Source organism: Mustela lutreola, chromosome 16, assembly GCF_030435805.1.
Source record: "Mustela lutreola isolate mMusLut2 chromosome 16, mMusLut2.pri, whole genome shotgun sequence".
In the NCBI taxonomy this organism is placed as follows: domain Eukaryota; kingdom Metazoa; phylum Chordata; class Mammalia; order Carnivora; family Mustelidae; genus Mustela; species Mustela lutreola.
In genome coordinates, this window is record NC_081305.1 from 27,382,441 (window position 1) to 27,400,536 (window position 18,096).

At 44.4% G+C, this 18,096-nt stretch overlaps 1 protein-coding gene across 1 annotated transcript in view; it reads left to right on the top strand.

The window, feature by feature from the left end:
• The window catches only part of AMFR (autocrine motility factor receptor), a 39,487-nt gene that overhangs the window by 13,574 nt on the left and 7,817 nt on the right, over positions 1–18,096 (top strand). The window contains exons 3-10 of the mRNA XM_059152959.1: positions 143–307; positions 1,684–1,836; positions 4,052–4,092; positions 4,256–4,388; positions 5,927–6,060; positions 6,928–7,038; positions 13,560–13,750; positions 15,746–15,849. Of these exons, the coding sequence (XP_059008942.1) occupies positions 143–307; positions 1,684–1,836; positions 4,052–4,092; positions 4,256–4,388; positions 5,927–6,060; positions 6,928–7,038; positions 13,560–13,750; positions 15,746–15,849 (1,032 nt within the window). The remainder of the gene's footprint in view (positions 1–142; positions 308–1,683; positions 1,837–4,051; positions 4,093–4,255; positions 4,389–5,926; positions 6,061–6,927; positions 7,039–13,559; positions 13,751–15,745; positions 15,850–18,096) is intronic.

The window sequence follows — 18,096 nt, forward strand, 5'->3', positions numbered from 1 at the left end:
CCTTCTGCTGTCTTCTGAACAAATGTTAGAAAGCTAACTATAGGATATATCTTCTCCAGGGCAGCCAGTTTTTGTCGTGTTAACATCTCTTAAATAGGTTAGATGAAATAGTACTAACCTTTATAAATGTTTGTCTTTTCAGCACCTCAAAGACAAGTTCTGGAATTTTATTTTCTACAAGTTCATTTTCATTTTTGGTGTGCTGAATGTGCAGACGGTGGAAGAGGTGGTCATGTGGTGCCTCTGGTTTGCTGGACTTGTATTTCTACATCTGATGGTTCAGCTCTGCAAGGACCGATTCGAATATGTGAGTTTTCAGCCAGAGCTCTTTGCCTGCTTAGTCACACGTTTGCCAGGTTTGAGTTGTGTAAGATGAAGGAGCCATAGCGGGCGCGTACTGGGTAGGTCTCCAGGGCAAGGCTCCTAGATCAGGTAGCCGCTGCCTGTTTCTTGAGGCATTTCTTGCAGCAGCCAAAGAATGCAGGATCAGTGTCTCCTCCTGAGGTCCCCCCCCCCGCCCCCGCACTAGCAGACTGTGTTACAGCCCTAGTGGGGTCAGTTCACTCTCAACAAACTGTTCCATCACAGCACGAGGAAAGCTTAGTGTATAAACGGAATAAAAGCTGCTGTCTTCCAGGTACTTTCTGCTCCAGTCTCCTTCCATTTTTCCCCCTCTGATTCTTGGAGCCTTCTTTTGGACTAGCTTAGATTGCTTTACATTGTTTCCGTGGGCAAGGGCTGAATTAGTCCTCTTGCCAACCTGGGTCCTGAGAGAAGTGAATCCTTCTCTGTCTGGGTATGAGATCTGCGTCTCCGCTTCAGATCAGAGCTGTTGGGGGGGTGACATCTCGCTCTTCAGTGCCCCCGGGCACCGCTCCGTTACACCGCTCCGGGGCCTCATTTACTCCTTGTCTCACCTGGTCCTCGGGGACAGGAGGTCCCTGCACCTCTGTGTGAGTTCATCTCAGTCCAAAAGCCGTCTAGGGGTCAAGAGCGCTAGTGCCCAACCTCCCTAACGGGTTTGATACTTGTCCAACCTCCCTAACGGGTTTGTTACTTCCACCATCCAGCTCAGACTTCCCAGCCCTTGGGCCTCTGCGCCCCCCCCCGCCCCCGCCCTTGCCTCTCCTTGTATACTGTCATCGGGACATTGAGATAGGGGGCGCTCCGCACCTGGATGACATTTCCTCTGTCCCAGCCCTAAAGACGGTAGGAATACTCTCGCTCCAAGTGAATTTTCAGGAGGAGGGGGAGAGCAGGATTGAGAAAGAAACAACAGAACATGGTGCGGTCTGGAGTGCTGTTGAGTGTTGAGTGTTGAGTGTTGCTGTTGAGTGTTGAGAGAACTGCATACGTTTGGAAAATTGCTTGGAGAGAGGCTTATCATCCCACTGGTAGGCGGAGGATCCTTGAGAATTTGAGATGAAAATATGGTGTATGTTGTTCATAGTCTGTAAAATAAGTGATAAAGATCTCTAAGTAATTAGCTCGTGCTCGTGTTTAGGTTGGTTGGACAGTCTTAACCATCTGGCGGTGGGGTGCTGGTCTGTGCTTGGCATTGGGCAGTGCTGCTAAGCCCAGGTTCCTGAGCACAGACACCAAGACTAACCTCGAGTTTCTTAGGGAAGCTTAACACTGCCGTGAAGAAGAATGAACTTCCTTGTCCTGTTTTGTACATTTCAGCTTTCATTTTCTCCCACCACACCCATGAGTAGCCACGGGCGAGTTCTGTCTCTGTTGATCGCAATGCTGCTTTCTTGCTGTGGATTAGCAGTCGTCTGTTGTGTCACAGGCTACACCCATGGGATGCACACACTGGCTTTCATGGCAGCGGAGGTGAGATGTGGACGTGGGCTTTCGTTCTGATCATGCTCCTATAGATTTGCAATTCACACATGCGGTGACTGAGAGAGAGTCGGTCTTTTGTTTTAACAAGCGTATTTTGAATTCCTTGCTTTTGTGTTGGGTACTGGTATTGAAGGGGAACATGTATGATTTCCTGTAATCCTTGCTGCAACATGGTAAAGGTAATTATTTTTGCCAACATTTGTGTAGTGCTTACTATATGCTGAGGATTGCTCTTAATATCTGATGTGTTTTGACTCATTTGATTATTCCTGCTCATAAATGGGGAAACTGGTTAGAGGGTGCAGTGAATTATTTAAGGTTCAGATTGAGCAATGGCACAATCCAAAAATTGGGTTTTTTAGGTAGGTATAAATTAAAATTGTATAGGATAATATAAATATTTAAGTTCTAGTCTTTATTTTGGAAGACTAATCTGAGATATTTATGTGTATTTAAAATTTATTTTTTAAACCTTTCTGAAAATACTAAGTTTCATTCAATAGAAATAAAAATTTTTTGTATGTCCTTATATTCAATTGCTATCTTTGCTTTTTTCCTCCAGCCAAAGGCAAGATATTTTTTATCTTTACCATAATTGCTACTCTTAAGTGAAAAAAATAATAGATTATTAAAGTTAATTAGTTAATATTAAAACACGAAATTTGAACTACTATTTGGGAATTTATTAGAAGAGTATTAAAATTTATTGGGGTGCCTGGCTGGGTCAGTTGAGTGTGTGACTCTTGATCTGGGGGTCGTGAGTTTGAGCCCCACGTTGGGGATAAGAGGTTATTTTTTAAAATTTAATATTTTTTGAAATTTTGCCTAATAGCATTGATTTCAGAATAAGTTGTATTAGTATAAATAAAATTAGGAAAGGAACATTTAAGTACTTAGTAAGACATTCGCAGTTCCAACTGATTACTGTCTGTATGTATCTCTTTTGAAAAAATCTTAAAAATTTTTTGCACTGATTTTTTTTATTAGTGTGCTTTAGATATATTTTATAATAAATCACCATTTGCATGATAGTCTGACTTTCCTGCTTTTTACTTTTATTAATATTAAGCCAAATTTTGGAAAAGGTATAAATAAAGATATTTAAATTAGGCCTATTGGATCATACTACATACATATTTTAATTTTAGCTCATTACTGTTGATTGTTTTAAGATAATTAATAATGTTACAGATTATATATTTTAAACATAATCATATTTTTATATTTATAGTGTTTCTCTATGTAAAATATTTTCCGTTTATAAATTGGGATTTTCAATTCTCAAACAATGTAATAGTTCTAGTCTGGTATTTTAAGAAGAGTTTTTTAAAATGTCAATTTCTATAGTATAAAATACCATGAAGGTCTTAGTTTATTCTTCATTCTTTTTGCTTTTATGTGGGCAAGGGGAATGGACAAAGCATTATGTAGAGAGCAGGTACTCGTCTTGGATTGGGGGACCTGAACTATACTTTGGGTATGGGATCACCAAGTATTCAAACACCCTTTGAGATAATCATGATGGGGACTTTCTGCTGTATAAAATAGAAGTGATCATCAAGCTACTAGAATGAACCTCAAGATTGTAGAAGGCAGCCCCAGGAGATGGTCAGGTGTAATCAGTCAATGTTAATAGAAAAAGGCTCAATGAAAGTTGGTTTCTAGGTCATGAAACCATCCCATGGAAATTTGAAGCAGATCAAAAATAGTTGGTAAGCTTGAACAACCTTCCTTTTTTGCTTTCAGTTTTGTTGTGATACAGTTGACACACAGCATTGTGTAAGTTTAAGGTATACAGCCTAAAGAATAACGGACATAGATTGTGAAGTCATTATCACAGTAAGCTTCCTTAACATCCATCATCTCAGTAGAGATACAGAAAAAGAAAGGGGTTTTCTTGTGATGAGAACTTGCAGGATCTGCCCTCTCCACAGCTTTCAGATGTGCCACAGCAGTGTTAACTCTAGTCATTATATTGGATGTGACATCCTCAGTCCTGATTTATCTTGTGACTGGAAGTTTGTACCTTTTGAAGGCATTCATCCCGTTCCCCACCACCGTCACCCCACCACCATCCCCCCTCTTGAATAACCTGTGTTTTAGTTGAACTGAGAAATGCTTGCCTTTTATCTTTTCGTAAAAGTTAAGTTTGGCCTGAGCAATTCCAAATTTTACTAAAGAAGAACTACATCTTTCTTTATAGTCTCTTCTTGTGACAGTGAGGACTGCTCATGTGATTTTACGGTGAGTAGAAATTTGGGAGGGAGGCGATTAGGTCTACTCATAAAGTTGATTTTAAGTGTCACATATATAAAATCTATAAAAATGTGACTGTACTGCGTCATGTTTAAGCCAGATTAAGCTGTAATAGTAAATTGCTAAAATGATGTTTCCCTGTTCACTGCAGCTATGTAATTCACCTCTGGGACCTCAACCATGAAGGGACATGGGAAGGAAAAGGAACCTATGTCTATTACACAGATTTTGTCATGGAGCTCACTCTCTTGTCCCTGGACCTCATGCACCATATTCACATGTTGGTAAGCTTCTGCAGAAGGAGCTCTAACAGAGAGCTAAGTGTTTTAGAATCAGGAATCCTGGTTAGTCCATGAGAAATGAAACATTTATGGGTAAGCTGCGTAAAATCTCTCAAAACAGACGCAGCTGTGTCCCTCTGTCTTTTTGCGGCTGGGTGTAGAATAATGGCGTGCGCTTCGGCTGGAGCCCAGCTTGAGGAGGAGTTTGTTGTCCTCTGACACTGTGAACTCCACTGACCCATACACTGGTCATTCTTCTACCATGAAATTAAGGGGATTCCGTATGCCCCGCCTAGTTTCTGTGGCTGCTGATACGTAGCCGTTATTTTGTAGGGGGTAGTGGGTTAAGCCTCTGCCTTCGGCCCAGGTCATGATCTCAGGGTCCTGGGATCAAGCCCCAAGTCGGGCTCTCTGCTCAGCGGGGAGCCTGTTTCCCCCTCTCTTTGCTTGCCTCTCTGCCTACTCATGATCTGTCTCTGTCAAATAAATAAGTAAAATCTTAAAAAAAAAAAAATTAGCTTTTATTTAAAAAGCTTTCCTAAATGCCCAGGGATAACTTAACATTTTATTGTATTTATTGTTGCTTTTTATATTCAAATACATACAGTCATAAATTGAGATTGTATTTTCGACATACAGTTTAGTTTTGCCTTTTTTTTTTTTAAGCTAATGTGTTATCTGTATTGTCCTGTGTTAGCCACAGTTCTTCTGAACCATTATAATGCCTTCAGGATAAGAATTCCATTATATAGATGTATGATGATTTAATTAACCAACCCTCATAGTAGATATTTAGATTGTATTCAGCTATTTGCTATTTTCACATCTTTACGTAATTTCTTGTCACATGCTAGTTTTTTAAGATAGTTTTATCTGGCTTTTTTCACTTGGATATTTTCCCGTATAATCAATCTTTTAAAAATATTATACATAAATATAGTGTAATATTAATATATAACTTTATTTTATAATAAATATAACTAATGACTATATACTGTTACATTATATGAATTTACAACTGGACTGTTTCCCTGCGGGGCATTTTGCTCATTTACTGGTTTTCTTTTTTGTAATCGCATGGACGGATATTTTTGTGTATAAAAAGTTTTTAAATTTCTGATTAATTCCTGAGAAAATATAGGTGGTGATGGAGTGTCGAGGCCGAAGAGTGTGTACATTGGTCATGGCAGTGAGATGAAATACCTGCACTTGCTTGGTGAAATGTCATTCCAGCTCGCCCTTACCACAAATGAGAGCTTCTGTTGCCTACCTCACCTTTGTCACTAGCAAATTTCCATTCATTTTTTTTTTTAAGATTTTATTTATTTATTTGACAGAGAGAGATCACAAGTAGGCAGAGAGGCAGGCAGAGAGAGGGGAGGAAGCAGGCTCCCAGTTGAGCAAAAAGCCTGACTTGGGGCTCGATCCCAGGACCCTGAGATCATGACCTGGGCCGAAGGCAGAGGCTTAACCCACTGAGCCACCCAGTGGCTCTCCATTCATTTTTGTTGTGTGTTTGATTTTTCCTCCTTCCCATGAAGTTATTTGGCAACATCTGGTTATCCATGGCCAGCCTGGTCATCTTCATGCAGCTGCGTTACCTGTTCCACGAAGTGCAGCGTCGAATCCGCCGGCACAAGAACTACTTGCGTGTGGTTGGCAACATGGAGGCCAGGTGAGCGAGCACATGCCGGTGTTGCCCAACTGGACTCATTGTAGACCTTCCATAATAACCGATCCCGGGTGATCCGAGAGCCACTCTTGTTAGCTGTTAACAGCAGGGCAAAGATGATAAGTGGAAGCTCTGGAGATGGACTGCCTGGTGTGAATCCTCACCTACATGAGGCTTTACTTTGTGATTTGGGGGCACCTTAGTGAGATCTCTGTGCCTCAGTTGCTTCCGCTCTAGGGATGATAGCAGAGCCTTTGTCCAGGAACTGCTAGGAGGAGTCAGTGGGGTAATGCAGGTTACGTGCTTAGAACAGGGTGGGTATGTAATAGCTGCTCAATAAATTCTAGGTAGTTCTTATTATGCCATTATTTTTATCATCATTGTCCTTAAGTGGAAGCTTCCTTGGGCTTCTGTGATCTGTTTTATGAAGTAGGTCTCACTTATTCCTTCCCCATGCATGTTTACACACATACACACTCTTAAGCTCGCCAAAGGAGGGACTTTCTTGCCAACCTGCTGCTGTGAGATGAATGGGTACCCTTTAAGTGTCTGGGGGAACAGTTTGGCTCTCCAGGGATGGGTCTTAACTCCTCTGGTTTGCCCAAAAATGTTCCCTCAAGTCATTTTTAGCTAATGTGTTATGTTGAAGGAACTAACAGCTGTTGTTAAGACAGAGTTCGTTTCTGTGTATACATTTCTAACTCTTTGATGGGCTACGAAGAGAAAGCAGGTGTAATGTTTCTGGTGGTTGGAAATGTTTGAGCCAGTTTCCTTTGTAACTGCTGTCAGAGGGCAAAGTTTGCGATGGGGCACCCAGTGTACGTGTGGGGAACTGACAGAGGGGGTCTGCTGGCTGCGTCTCTTTTACAGGTTTGCAGTTGCAACTCCCGAGGAGCTGGCTGTCAACAATGACGACTGTGCCATCTGCTGGGACTCCATGCAGGCCGCGAGGAAACTGCCCTGTGGACATCTTTTCCACAAGTAGGGACTGGTGTTCTGTCCAGGGCGTGAGGGTGCTTTTTGGGCCCATGCTCCAGACCACTCCTAGCAAGGGAGGGGGGACAATACCTCAGTCCGGCTGTAGGGCTGGCAGGGAGTGCTGTGGGAAGCTTTGGGCTGTCGTCCTCCATCCCTCAGCCTCTTCTCTATATGGCAGGACCGTTCCCCACTCACAGCCTGCCATCGTCATTTCTGGGTCTGCTGTCTTCATATTCCTTGTCAAGTTAAACCCTGAAGTAGTACAGATATGCCTGCAAGATTTAAAAGAAAGGGACAGGGGGAGTCCTTGCTTTGAAACAGTTTATGCACTCACTGGGACAAGAGACTATAATTTTCTGTTTTGCACATGCACAAAAGCAACAGAAAAGCAACATGCCAGGGAGGTGGGTTGAGTTGGGGATTGGACCAGGGCCGCGAAACAGTCCAGAAAAACTGATGATGTTATCAGGGAGACCAAACAGCATTTTCAGAAAATCTATTTTTTTTTTTTTTAAGATTTTTTTTTTTAATTTGAGAGAGAGAGCATGAGCAGGGGGAGGGACAGAAGGAGAGGGAGAAACAGACACTTGATTCCAGGACCCTCAGATCATGACCTGAGCTGAAGTCAGATTAACTAACTCGAATTAACTAACTGAGCCACCCAGGCACCCTGGATTGGATGTTTTTTTGATGATGAGGTACCTCTGAGCTATTTTTGGCCTTTTGCATCTGTGATCATTTTTGCACATTGAGAAAATTTTCATCTTTATATCTTTACTCTTCCTCTTCTCATTTTATATTCCCCAATTGTTTTTCTTCTTCAATTTCTTCTACAATTTTCTTCTCCTTTTCTTAATATCAGAAGGGCTTTGGAACTTGAGCATCAGTAGCTAAACAGGTATATTATATTTTAATGTTAATTTTTTAAATTTAAATACTTTTTTTCAGTTTAAATTTTAGTTAATAGACAGTGCCGTATTGGTTTCAGGAGTAGAATTCAGTTATTCATCACTTACATACAACACCCAGTGCTCATCACAAGTGCCCTCCTTAATGTCCACCCCACCCCCACCTGCCTTCCCCCTGTCAGCCCTCAGTTTGTTTTCTGTCGTTAAGAGTCTCTTATGGTTCGTTTCTCTCTCCTTTTTTTCTTTTCCCCTCTCCCATATGTTCATGTTTTCTTTCTTAAGGTCCACATCAGTGAGATCATATGGTATTTCTCTTTCTCTGACTTATTTCACTTAGCGTAATAGTTCTATCCACATCATTGCAAATGGCAAGATTTCATTTTGGATGGCTGAGTATATTCCATTACATATATATACCACATCTTCTTTATCCCTCATCAGCCGATAGACATTTGGGCTTGCTCCATAGTCTGGGCTCTTGTTGATAGTGCCGCTGTAAACATTGGCCCTTCAGATCTGTGTTTTTGTATCCTTTGGGTAGTAATCCAATTACTGGATTGTATAATAGTTCTGTTTTGAACTTTTTGAAGAACCTCCAAACTGCGCTCCGGAGTGGCTGCACCAGTTTGCATTCCCACCGACAGTGCAGGAGGATTGCCCCTTCCTCCACATCCTCGCCAACATCTGTTGTTCCTTGTGTTGTTAATTTTAGCCGTTCTCACAGGTTATGAGGTGGTATCTCAGTGTGGTTTTGATTTTCATTTCCCTGATGATGAGTGATGTTGAGAATCTTTTCATGTTTGTTTTAGCCATCTGGATGTCTTCTTTGGAAAAATGTCGGTTCATGTCTTCTGCCCATTTCTTAACTGGGTTACTTCTTTTTTAGGTGTTGAGTTAGATAAGTTCTTAACAGATTTTGGTACTAACCCTTTATCAGATATGTCATTTACAAATATCTTCTCCCATTCTGTAGGCTGCCTTTTATTTAAAAAAAAATTTTTTTTATTAAAGATTTTATTTATTTATTTGACACAGAGAGAGAGATCACAAGTAGGGAGAGAGGCAGGCAGAGAGAGGGGGAAGCAGGTTCCCCGCTGAACAGAGAGCCTGATGCGGGGCTCGATCCCAGGACCCTGAGATCATGACCTGAGCCCAAGGCAGAGGCTTAACCCACTGAGCCACCCAGGCACCCGCATAGGCTGCCTTTTAGTTTCGTGATTATTTCCTTAGCTGTGCAGAAGCACTGTATCTTGATGAAGGCCCAGTGGTTCATTTTTGCTTTTGTTTCCCTTGCCTCCAGTGATATTTCAGGAAGAAGTTACTATAGCCGAGGTGAAAGAGGCTGCTGCCTCTGTTCTCTAGGATTTTGATGGTTTCCTGTCTCACATTTCCATCTTTCATCCATTTTTGGATTTATATTTGTGTATGGTATAAGGAAGTGGTCCAGTTTCATTCTTTTGCATATTGCTGTCCAGTTTTCCCAACACCATTTGTTGTCTTCTTTTCCACTGGATATTCTTTACCTGCTTTGTCAAAGATTAGTTAACCATATAGTTGTGGGTCCATTTATGGAGAACACATATGTTGATAAAATTTCTTTTATATTGGGTGTTCTGTTGGGGTCTGGGGCTAAAACAGAACCCACAGATACGGTCTTTGTTTTCCTGCTGCTTGTAGCTTAATGGAGGAGAGGAACAGAAATCAGCCAGGCACATTTCTGAACGTGTATGTATAAATGGAGCTAAGGACTCCAAAGGAAAGGAACGTGGTTCCTGAGAACTTGCAGCAAAGGAATCTGACTCAAGCCTGGAGGAGTGACTCCGGGTGATGAGTGGGAGTTGAGTCAGCAAAAGGGGAGTGATATTCTAACAGGAGGGAATGGGGTGTGTGGAAGGAACTGAAAGAGAATTGGTGTGACCAGGACTTAGAACCTACGAAGGGAGTGGCGTTTGCTGAAGCAGGAGAAGCAGGCAGGAGCTAGACCTTCAGGGGCTTGAGGGCCGGTGGAAAAGGTGAGAAGTCATTGAAGGGCCGTAGGAGGCGTTGGGGATCAGATTGACAGCTTGAGAAGATCAGGAGGACTGGTTAATAAGGGCTTCAGTGATTCAGGCGTGTGTTGAGAGTAGCTTGGGCTGGAAGGGGCTTGGGGACACATGGGCAGATCGGAGGAATGGAGGCGCATGGTGCTGAATTGGCTCTGGGAATAAGGTCTAGAAGAGGAATCCGGGATTCTCCTGGTTGTGCGGCTGGGTAACTGCACGTACAGCGCTGGCTGAGGTTGGAAGACCAGAAAATTCACACAGCATTTCTCCAAATAAAGTACCTGATTAGATTAAGTTTACAATTTCCTTCTTTGATGAAGGCAAAATTCACCTAACAATGAACCGTCTTAAAGTCTACAGTTCAGTGGCATTTAGGGCATTCAGTGTTGTGCGGCTACCACTTCTTGGTAGTTTTGAAACAGTTTCAGCATCACAGCATGACCCCGCACACTCATGGGTCTCCATTTCCTCCTCCTCCATCACCAGGCAGCCACTAACCTGCTTTCTGTCTATGAATTTGCCTGTTCCGGAAAGTTCATATAAAAGGAATCCTGCCTTTTGTGACTGACTTCTTTCAGGAGAATGTTTTCAAACATGAATAGGACGTCTTGGTTTGCCTTACATTGAAGCTTTGGTTAATAAAATGGGAACAGGATTGTGGGATGATAGTTGTTTTGTGCTGGTCTCAGCTTATCAGTAATCAGTATTGGGGCTGCACTGGCCCTTGTAGTTCTTATTATTTGCAGACTGCAAGATACCGTTAGCAATAACCATCAGGAAAGTTTGGGGAAAAAGGGTTTCTACATCCCAGGTCTTGGAAAGCACATGGAACACCTGGGGCTGCACAGTGAGGTTATCAGTAGGATGAAAGCGTGGGCCTCGGGTTCTGCTTTTATTAGGTTGGAGGATGGAAGCCCAGGGTTTTGTGGGCTCACTGTTGGTGAATTTAAAACGTAAGAATAGGGGCGCCTGGGTGACTCAGTAGGTTAAAGCCTTTGCCTTTGGCTCAGATCATGATCTTGGGGTCCTGGGATCGAGTCCTGTATCAGATCTCTGCTCAGCGGGGAGCCTGCTCCCCCTTCTCCCTCTGCCTCCCTCTCTGCCTACTTGTGATCTCTCTGTCAAATAAATAAATAAATAAATATCTTTAATAAATAAATAAATAAATAAAACATAAGAATAGAGGGCACTTGGATGGCTCAGTCAGGTAAGCATCTGACTTTGGAATTTTGCTTAGGTCCTGTTCTCAGAGTTGTGGGATCGAGCCCTGTGTCGGGGCTCTGAGCTCAGCAGGGAGACTGCTTCTCTCCATCTCCCTTTGCTCTCCACACCCCCACTCACCCATTCCCTCTCTCTAAAATAAATAAATCTTTAAAAAAATGTTTAAAATGTAAGATTAGGAGTTTAAAGCACAGGAAGAGAAAATATAGTATAGTAACTACCTTACTTGGTCAGTTACCGAAATCAACCAAGATCTCTGAAACAAACTAAGGGGGCTGCTGGCTCCTCATTTAGTCCTGTGGCTGGCGTTGTGTTTATCTGAGAGAGTCATCTTGGAGGTGAGTGCCTTGGCCATCGAAGAATGCAGGCACTTGTACTGCAAAGAGAAGAGCTGGCTGTCAGGACTTAACACTCCAGTAATCAAGGGTAAATGCATTTTAATTTATGATAAAACTAAATATCTAGATGCCAGGAGATTGTGTAGCTAGATAATTTGTTTTCATAGAAGATGTGTTTAGAAGATTTCAAAATCCAGTGACTATTTTATTACATTGAAGTGTCATACTTAGAAAGGGGAGAAATACTCTTTCAATAGGGTATGAGTATAGTCACAGAGAAAAATACCTGTTTTTCTCTGAGGTTTGGTTTCTTTGGCTGGGGAACTCTAGCATTTGATTTCTAAGGTCACTGTATCTGGTGGTTTTCACCTTGAAGTTTTCAGGCTATTATATTTGATGTGGGAAGGTTTTGCAGAATACAAAATAAAATTAGGTTTGCTGATGAAAAGTGTGTCACAGTGTAGCATTATTGGAGGGTGCCTAGGATCTTAACATACTTCTGTAGTCCCACACAAGGCTAATTTTACTGGCGGTGTGATTTAAGGGTGTTCATTAGGAAAACAGACTTTAATTGATTAATCATCAACTTCCCTTATGAGGAAGGAAGTGAGCTTTTAAAAAATACAATCATTTATTTGACGAAATGGTCACAAATGGAAACTTTATTCAAATGTGATAAAATTGGCTGTAGACACTCGTGTTTTGGTCACATTGTTGTTATAAACTCCTCTGGTGCACAGATGGTAAGAAGTAGCTCCATCCTGGCCTTGGCGACGATTTTGATACCTAAGTACTGACAGGTTGCCAGATGTTTTGGGGGTCATTGCTTTGGGGTGAGGCTCTCCTTCCTAACGTGATATATGCCCATGTCTCCAGATACTAAAAAGACACAGAGGAGGGCACCTGGGTGGCTCAATTGGTTAAGCCGCTGACTTCAGCTCAGGTCATGATCTCAGGGTACTGGGATTGAGTCCCGCATCGGGCTCTCTGCTCAGCAGGGAGCCTATTTCCCCCTCTCTCTGCCTGCCTCTCTGTCTACTTGTGATCTCTCTCTCTGTCAAATAAATAAATAAATAAAATCTTTAAAAAAAAAAAAAGAGAGAGAGGAGGTGAGCACTTTTTATTCAGTCCCTTCTTGAATTCTTAGAGAAAAGATAACATGTTATGGGATGGGAAGGCTTCTTGAAATCTTAGAAGAAAGTTAATGTATTATTATAAAATAGGAAGGAACCTTAGAGATATTTCATCCAACCTTGGTTTTGTTAGTTCACTTCCCGTTAATGGACAGCCCAAATAGTTATTGGCTCTGGCATAGTTAATACATTGTCATTTCCTGAGAGAAAGGGCGAAAGAAGTGTCCAGCCTCCTTGGGAAAGCAGAGTACAAATAGTAGAAGGTTGGAGAAGCTGAGGTGGTGGGTGTACAGGAGTGGTTGGAGGTAAGCGAGGTAAAGAGGAGAGTGAGGGCATGAGGGGTTGTGATACTTAATAAGAAAGTGGTGTCATCGTGGGAGGGTGCTTTCAGCAGATAAGGGGCTCAGGGTAAGCTGGAGGGAGAGGAGCTTTAGTTAGAGGGAGATGTTTGAAGTCAAGAGTTTGAAGAGAAAGCCAAGGTTATGACCATGTTCGTGGGTAGCTGAAGTAGAGTTGAGAGCACTGATCAAATTCTGTAGAAGAGTCAGATTCACAGGAGGCCAGGGTGCAGCCACATGGATTCTGAACTAGTTGAATAGAGTTGGAAAGGAAGATGGCGGCCATGTGATGGGGTCTTATTTGCGAAGGGTCATGACCAGGAGCTGGCTAGGTGACCATGTATGTTGATGAATTAATGTTCACAGCAGAACACGCTTAGAAGTATATCAGTGAAGAGGTAAGGTCAGCAAACATTTCTCTATATTTAAATCTCACTGTCAGTAAATAGAAGCAAAAATTGCAACACATTTGCTACATTCAGAGTGCTTCTGGTGAATTCTCACAAAATATGCTAAGGATATCTTATTCTGGACTTTCTGGTAGCTCCTGCCTTCGTTCCTGGCTAGAACAAGACACCTCCTGCCCAACATGCAGAATGTCTCTCAATATTGCCGACAATAACCGGGTCCGGGAGGACCAGCAAGGAGACAACTTGGATGAGAATTTGGTGCCTGTGGCAGCCGCTGAAGGCCGACCTCGCCTAAATCAACACAATCACTTCTTCCACTTTGATGGTTAGTTTCAACCTCTAAAGCTGTACCCGAGGGGCTTTCTCCCCTAAGAGGATGCTGTTTTAATTATAAATTGCCCTGCGTAGGCCAATTTACTAGAAATATTTCCCTCTTAATTGAAAGTGTTCAGTGGGTGCGGATAGCCTTGGGGAGTTACTCTATGCCAGGCATTTGCTGGATTTTCTGCAAATGTGTGGGTGGGGGTGGGGAGGAGGAGGTGGTCCGAGTACTGACTCAGTCATGCCTGTGAGGCACACACTTACTCAGTTTACTGGTTTACCGGCGCTAATGATTGGTTGTGTCAGTGCAGTGCGTAAGTGTATAATGCAGGATCGCAGGGCAGCCTTTGTAGTGAGTACCAGAAGTGGATTCTGAGCCGGAAGCTTTTCCTCACCCATAAAATATGGGTGTTCTGCCTCTTGGCAGTGTTGGAAGGAGTTGTAGTAAAAACTGCATTTAAAATTCTGAAACCATGGGCTCCACATTGGGCTGGTTGACCGTCTTTCCTTAATCCACGTTGAGATAAGCTGTTGTGGATTCTCCTCCGTTTTTGATACCACTGAGTTCTATGAGTTCCTATTTGTTACCGTGAAACAGGTGTTCCTGGAATTTTGTTGGGAGCTGTGCTGTTCAGAACTGGGATTTGAGTTTCCAAGGGTGGAGTGTGGCGGGAGCCATGGTGTGTTGGGGAGACCTCTGAGAGGAGGATCAAGGACAGCAGAGTCTGGTCTCTGAGAGCGGGAGGTGAGGCTGCTTGGCTGGCTGGGCCGTGGCCGCTCAAGGCCTTAGAGGCGGCTGCTTTGTTGGCTCAGTTAAGGTCTCTATCAGGTGTGACCTCGGAACGGCGCGGGCAGATCGTACACATGGGGCCCGGCTGTGTAGTCTGTTACGTTTCGAATTATTACTAAAAACTTAGTCAAAACAGAAAAGTCAGCTTTGTTTCTCTCTGGTAAGTACGTGAAATAATTACCCAGTTTTTTGTTGGGCAAGGCCTTGAGACCCATTTAGCCTGTTTTATATTCCAGGCCTTAGTGCCTCTTTGGGAAGGAGACGGAAATAACCCCTAAATGTGTGGCTTTGACAGCAGGTTGCTTCACAGCCAATACTTGGTGGCGTTTTGTTGTTATGGTAAAGATTTTTACTTGAGAGAGAGTGAGCGGGGCAGCAGGAGGAGAGAGAAGAAGAGAATCTTGGGCAGACGCTGTGTGGAGCACAGAGCCCAACACGGGGCCCAGTCTCAGGACCCGGAGGTCATGACCTGAGCTGAAACTCAGAGTCAGACGCCCAACTGACTGAGCCACCCTGGCGCCCTGGTGCTGTTTTATCTTGGGATCCTCTTTTCTTAGGGAAATGGCAGAAGCAGCAGACTTCTTGGTACTTTGAGTCCACAAGCCTGTGTCATGGGACACTCTGAAAAGAATTTTGAATTGTATCAGAAAATCAGGATCTTCAAATCAGATGATTAAATAGAAAATACTTGAACATCGTTGTGAAAGTGACATGTCCACATGAGTAGTAAATGTGTATAGTGTGAAAGAGAAGAGCCAAAGCCCTCTTTGTAGCGATTGTAGAACCTTGAAAAAGCTCCCTTATTTGCCAGGCTACGAGCAGATTGACGTGTGGACCCAGAGCCACGGGAAAGCGGGAGAGCGTGGTGGTGAAGTGTTCTGGAACCTGACTGATTCCAAATCCTGACCCCCGTAATTAAATTGTATGGACTTGGGCAAGTTATCTAACTTCTGAGTGCTGTGGGGGCAAAATGCCATGGCCACTGGGATCCCACTAAGTAAAATGGGGATCCCAGTAGATGACGATACCATGTGTACTATGTGAGGCTTTAGACATGAGCTTGTCCACCTGGGACCCTCGGAGCAAAAAGCCTGGCCTGTAGTACTAAGGCCTCAGTGGAACCATCTGGTGGCCCGGAGTGGCCGACACCAAAGTAGACAACACAGGGAAAGGGATCTCTAATTTGTGCTGGCTTCTCGTTTGTCTTAGGGTCCCGGATTGCCAGTTGGCTGCCGAGTTTTTCCGTCGAGGTGATGCACACCACCAACATTCTAGGCATTACGCAGGCCAGCAACTCACAGCTGAACGCAATGGTAAGGGGCCCTGAGCGCGCCAGGATGGTGACCCACTGAAGAGGGGTTGACGGTGTGCGGGGTGCGCAGGCTCCCCTTGGTGGAGTAGCGGGATTCTCGGGGGCATCTTCTGTATTCACTGGGACCACTTAAATTCCTGTGTTTTCAGACTTGGAACTGCTTTGGAAACTGGCTTTCATTTTCTTTTCTTTCTTCTTCTTCTTCTTCCTTTTTTTTTTTTTTTTTTTTAAGATTTTATTTATTTGACAGACAGAGATCACAAGTAGGCAGAGAGGCAGGCAGAGAGAGGGAGAGAGGAGGAACCAGGCTCCCCACTGAGCGGAGAGCCCGATGCGGGGCTCAATCCCAGGACCCCGGGATTATGACCTGAGCCGAAGGCAGAGGCTTTAACCCACAGAGCCATCCAGGCGCCCCTAAACCAGCTTTCAGTTCCATTGCGTGGCAGATAATTTATTCTTTTCTGAGCCCTGCCACACTCACTTCATCATGCTCTAGGCCAATCTGGGGGCTCTCCTGGATTTTAGCCAGAAGTATTTGGAGATTCAGTGACTAGAGAGAATGATGGGTCTTTTATTAAAAGTTGTATTGGGCCTACGAAATGTGTTTTCCTGACCCCTGGCCCCCTTCTTTCCCCAAATCCATAAGCACACACATGTCTGTGGAGGTACACGGGTATACTTTGAGATCTGAAGGCACGCATGCTGCTGGCTCAAGGGTAGTCTCCAGATATTCTTTGTGTGTTTCTAAAGCTTTATCATGTGGTGTGTATTTTTGTTCTGTAGAGTTAGAGCAATATGTTCATCATTGCAATTTAGAGTTCACTGTGACAGTAAATGCAGGAGTCTGACAATGCTCCCTATCCCGGTCCTGCTGAGATAGGGCCTCTGGCTGCCCTCGGTAAGCCTGGTCAGTGCTTCAGAGTGTCCCTGGTTCATTGTTCATTCATGTCTTTCTCTTCACGACTTGATTCGACAAAGCTGTCCTGAAAGCCTGTTCTTGGGACAGGCACTGTGCCCTGTAAACAGTCGCACAGCCCCTGCCAGATAACAAGGCGGTTGTGGGCCCCGCTCCCGGGGGCGTAGATTCTAGCCCGGACGCCTGATTACACGCAGAAACAAGGGAGCTTACTGCCGATGTGGTGAGGGCCCCGCAGGGAGTCAGGCTGGTGATGTGGCAGGGTAGGGGCCGTGAGGGCTGTGTTAGGGGAGGCGGCCAAGGACTTCTCTCCCAGGGGCGATACCTCAACTGAAACCGAAGGATGAGGAGGAGGCAGTTGGGGGAAACAGGCAGTGGAAACCATGGGTGTGGATGCTGGGAGGCGAGAAAGCGCTGCGGGCAGAGAGGTGGCTGGAGCCTAGCAAGTCTGGGATCAGGACAATGGCGAGAACTGAGCTTGCAGATCCAGGCCAGGCAGGGCTTAGTAGGCCACAGTCCGGTTTAAATTTTTTTTTTAAGATTTTTTTTTTAAAGGTTTTATTTATTAGAGTGTGCATAAGTGGGGGTGAAGGGTAGAAGCAGAGGGAGAAGCAGGCTCCCCACTGAGCAGGGAGCCTGATGTGGAACTCCATTCCAGGACCCTGAGATCATGACCTGAGCCGAAGGCAGAGGCTTCACCACCCAAGCACCCAGGCGCCCCCCCAATTTAGGTTTTGTCTTGGAAGTATTAGAAGGTTGTTCAAGGCCTCTTTCCTCCCCCAATGGACGGACATTTAACAGAATGATTTGCTTCTGGGAGACTGGATTCTGGGGGGCCGAGGGGAAGCCGTGAGCCCAGGTGGGAGGCAGCGGCAGTGCAGGTGAGAAGGGTGTGGTTGGACCAGGCTGTTGGTGGTAAAGATGAAAAGAACGGGCCTCGTGACGACACTTGTCAGAAGGTGAACTGATGGGCCTCAACAATACCGTGCTTTGGGTGGAGGGGTGGCCATTGCAGTGGGTTTCAGTGCCACCGTGGGGCAGGTGGAGGTGCTGTGCACCGACCCAGGTGGGAGCAGGACTGGGGCCGGGGCCTCGGCAGCCCCTCAGGCTGGGCGGGAGCTGTCCCAGCGGAGATGCCAAGGCGGTGTCTGTTCCTCGCTGAGGAGCAGGTGGTCTCCGAGGCCTGTGGGCTTGGATACTCTCAGTGGACTGGAAACGTGTGGCAGCTGGAGAAACAGTGGGATAGAAGTGGTGGCTTGAGAGGATTAGGGCATTAGGGGAGTTTTGGTTTTCTAAGTTGTTTTTTTTTTTTAAGGTTTTTGAACAGGCCAT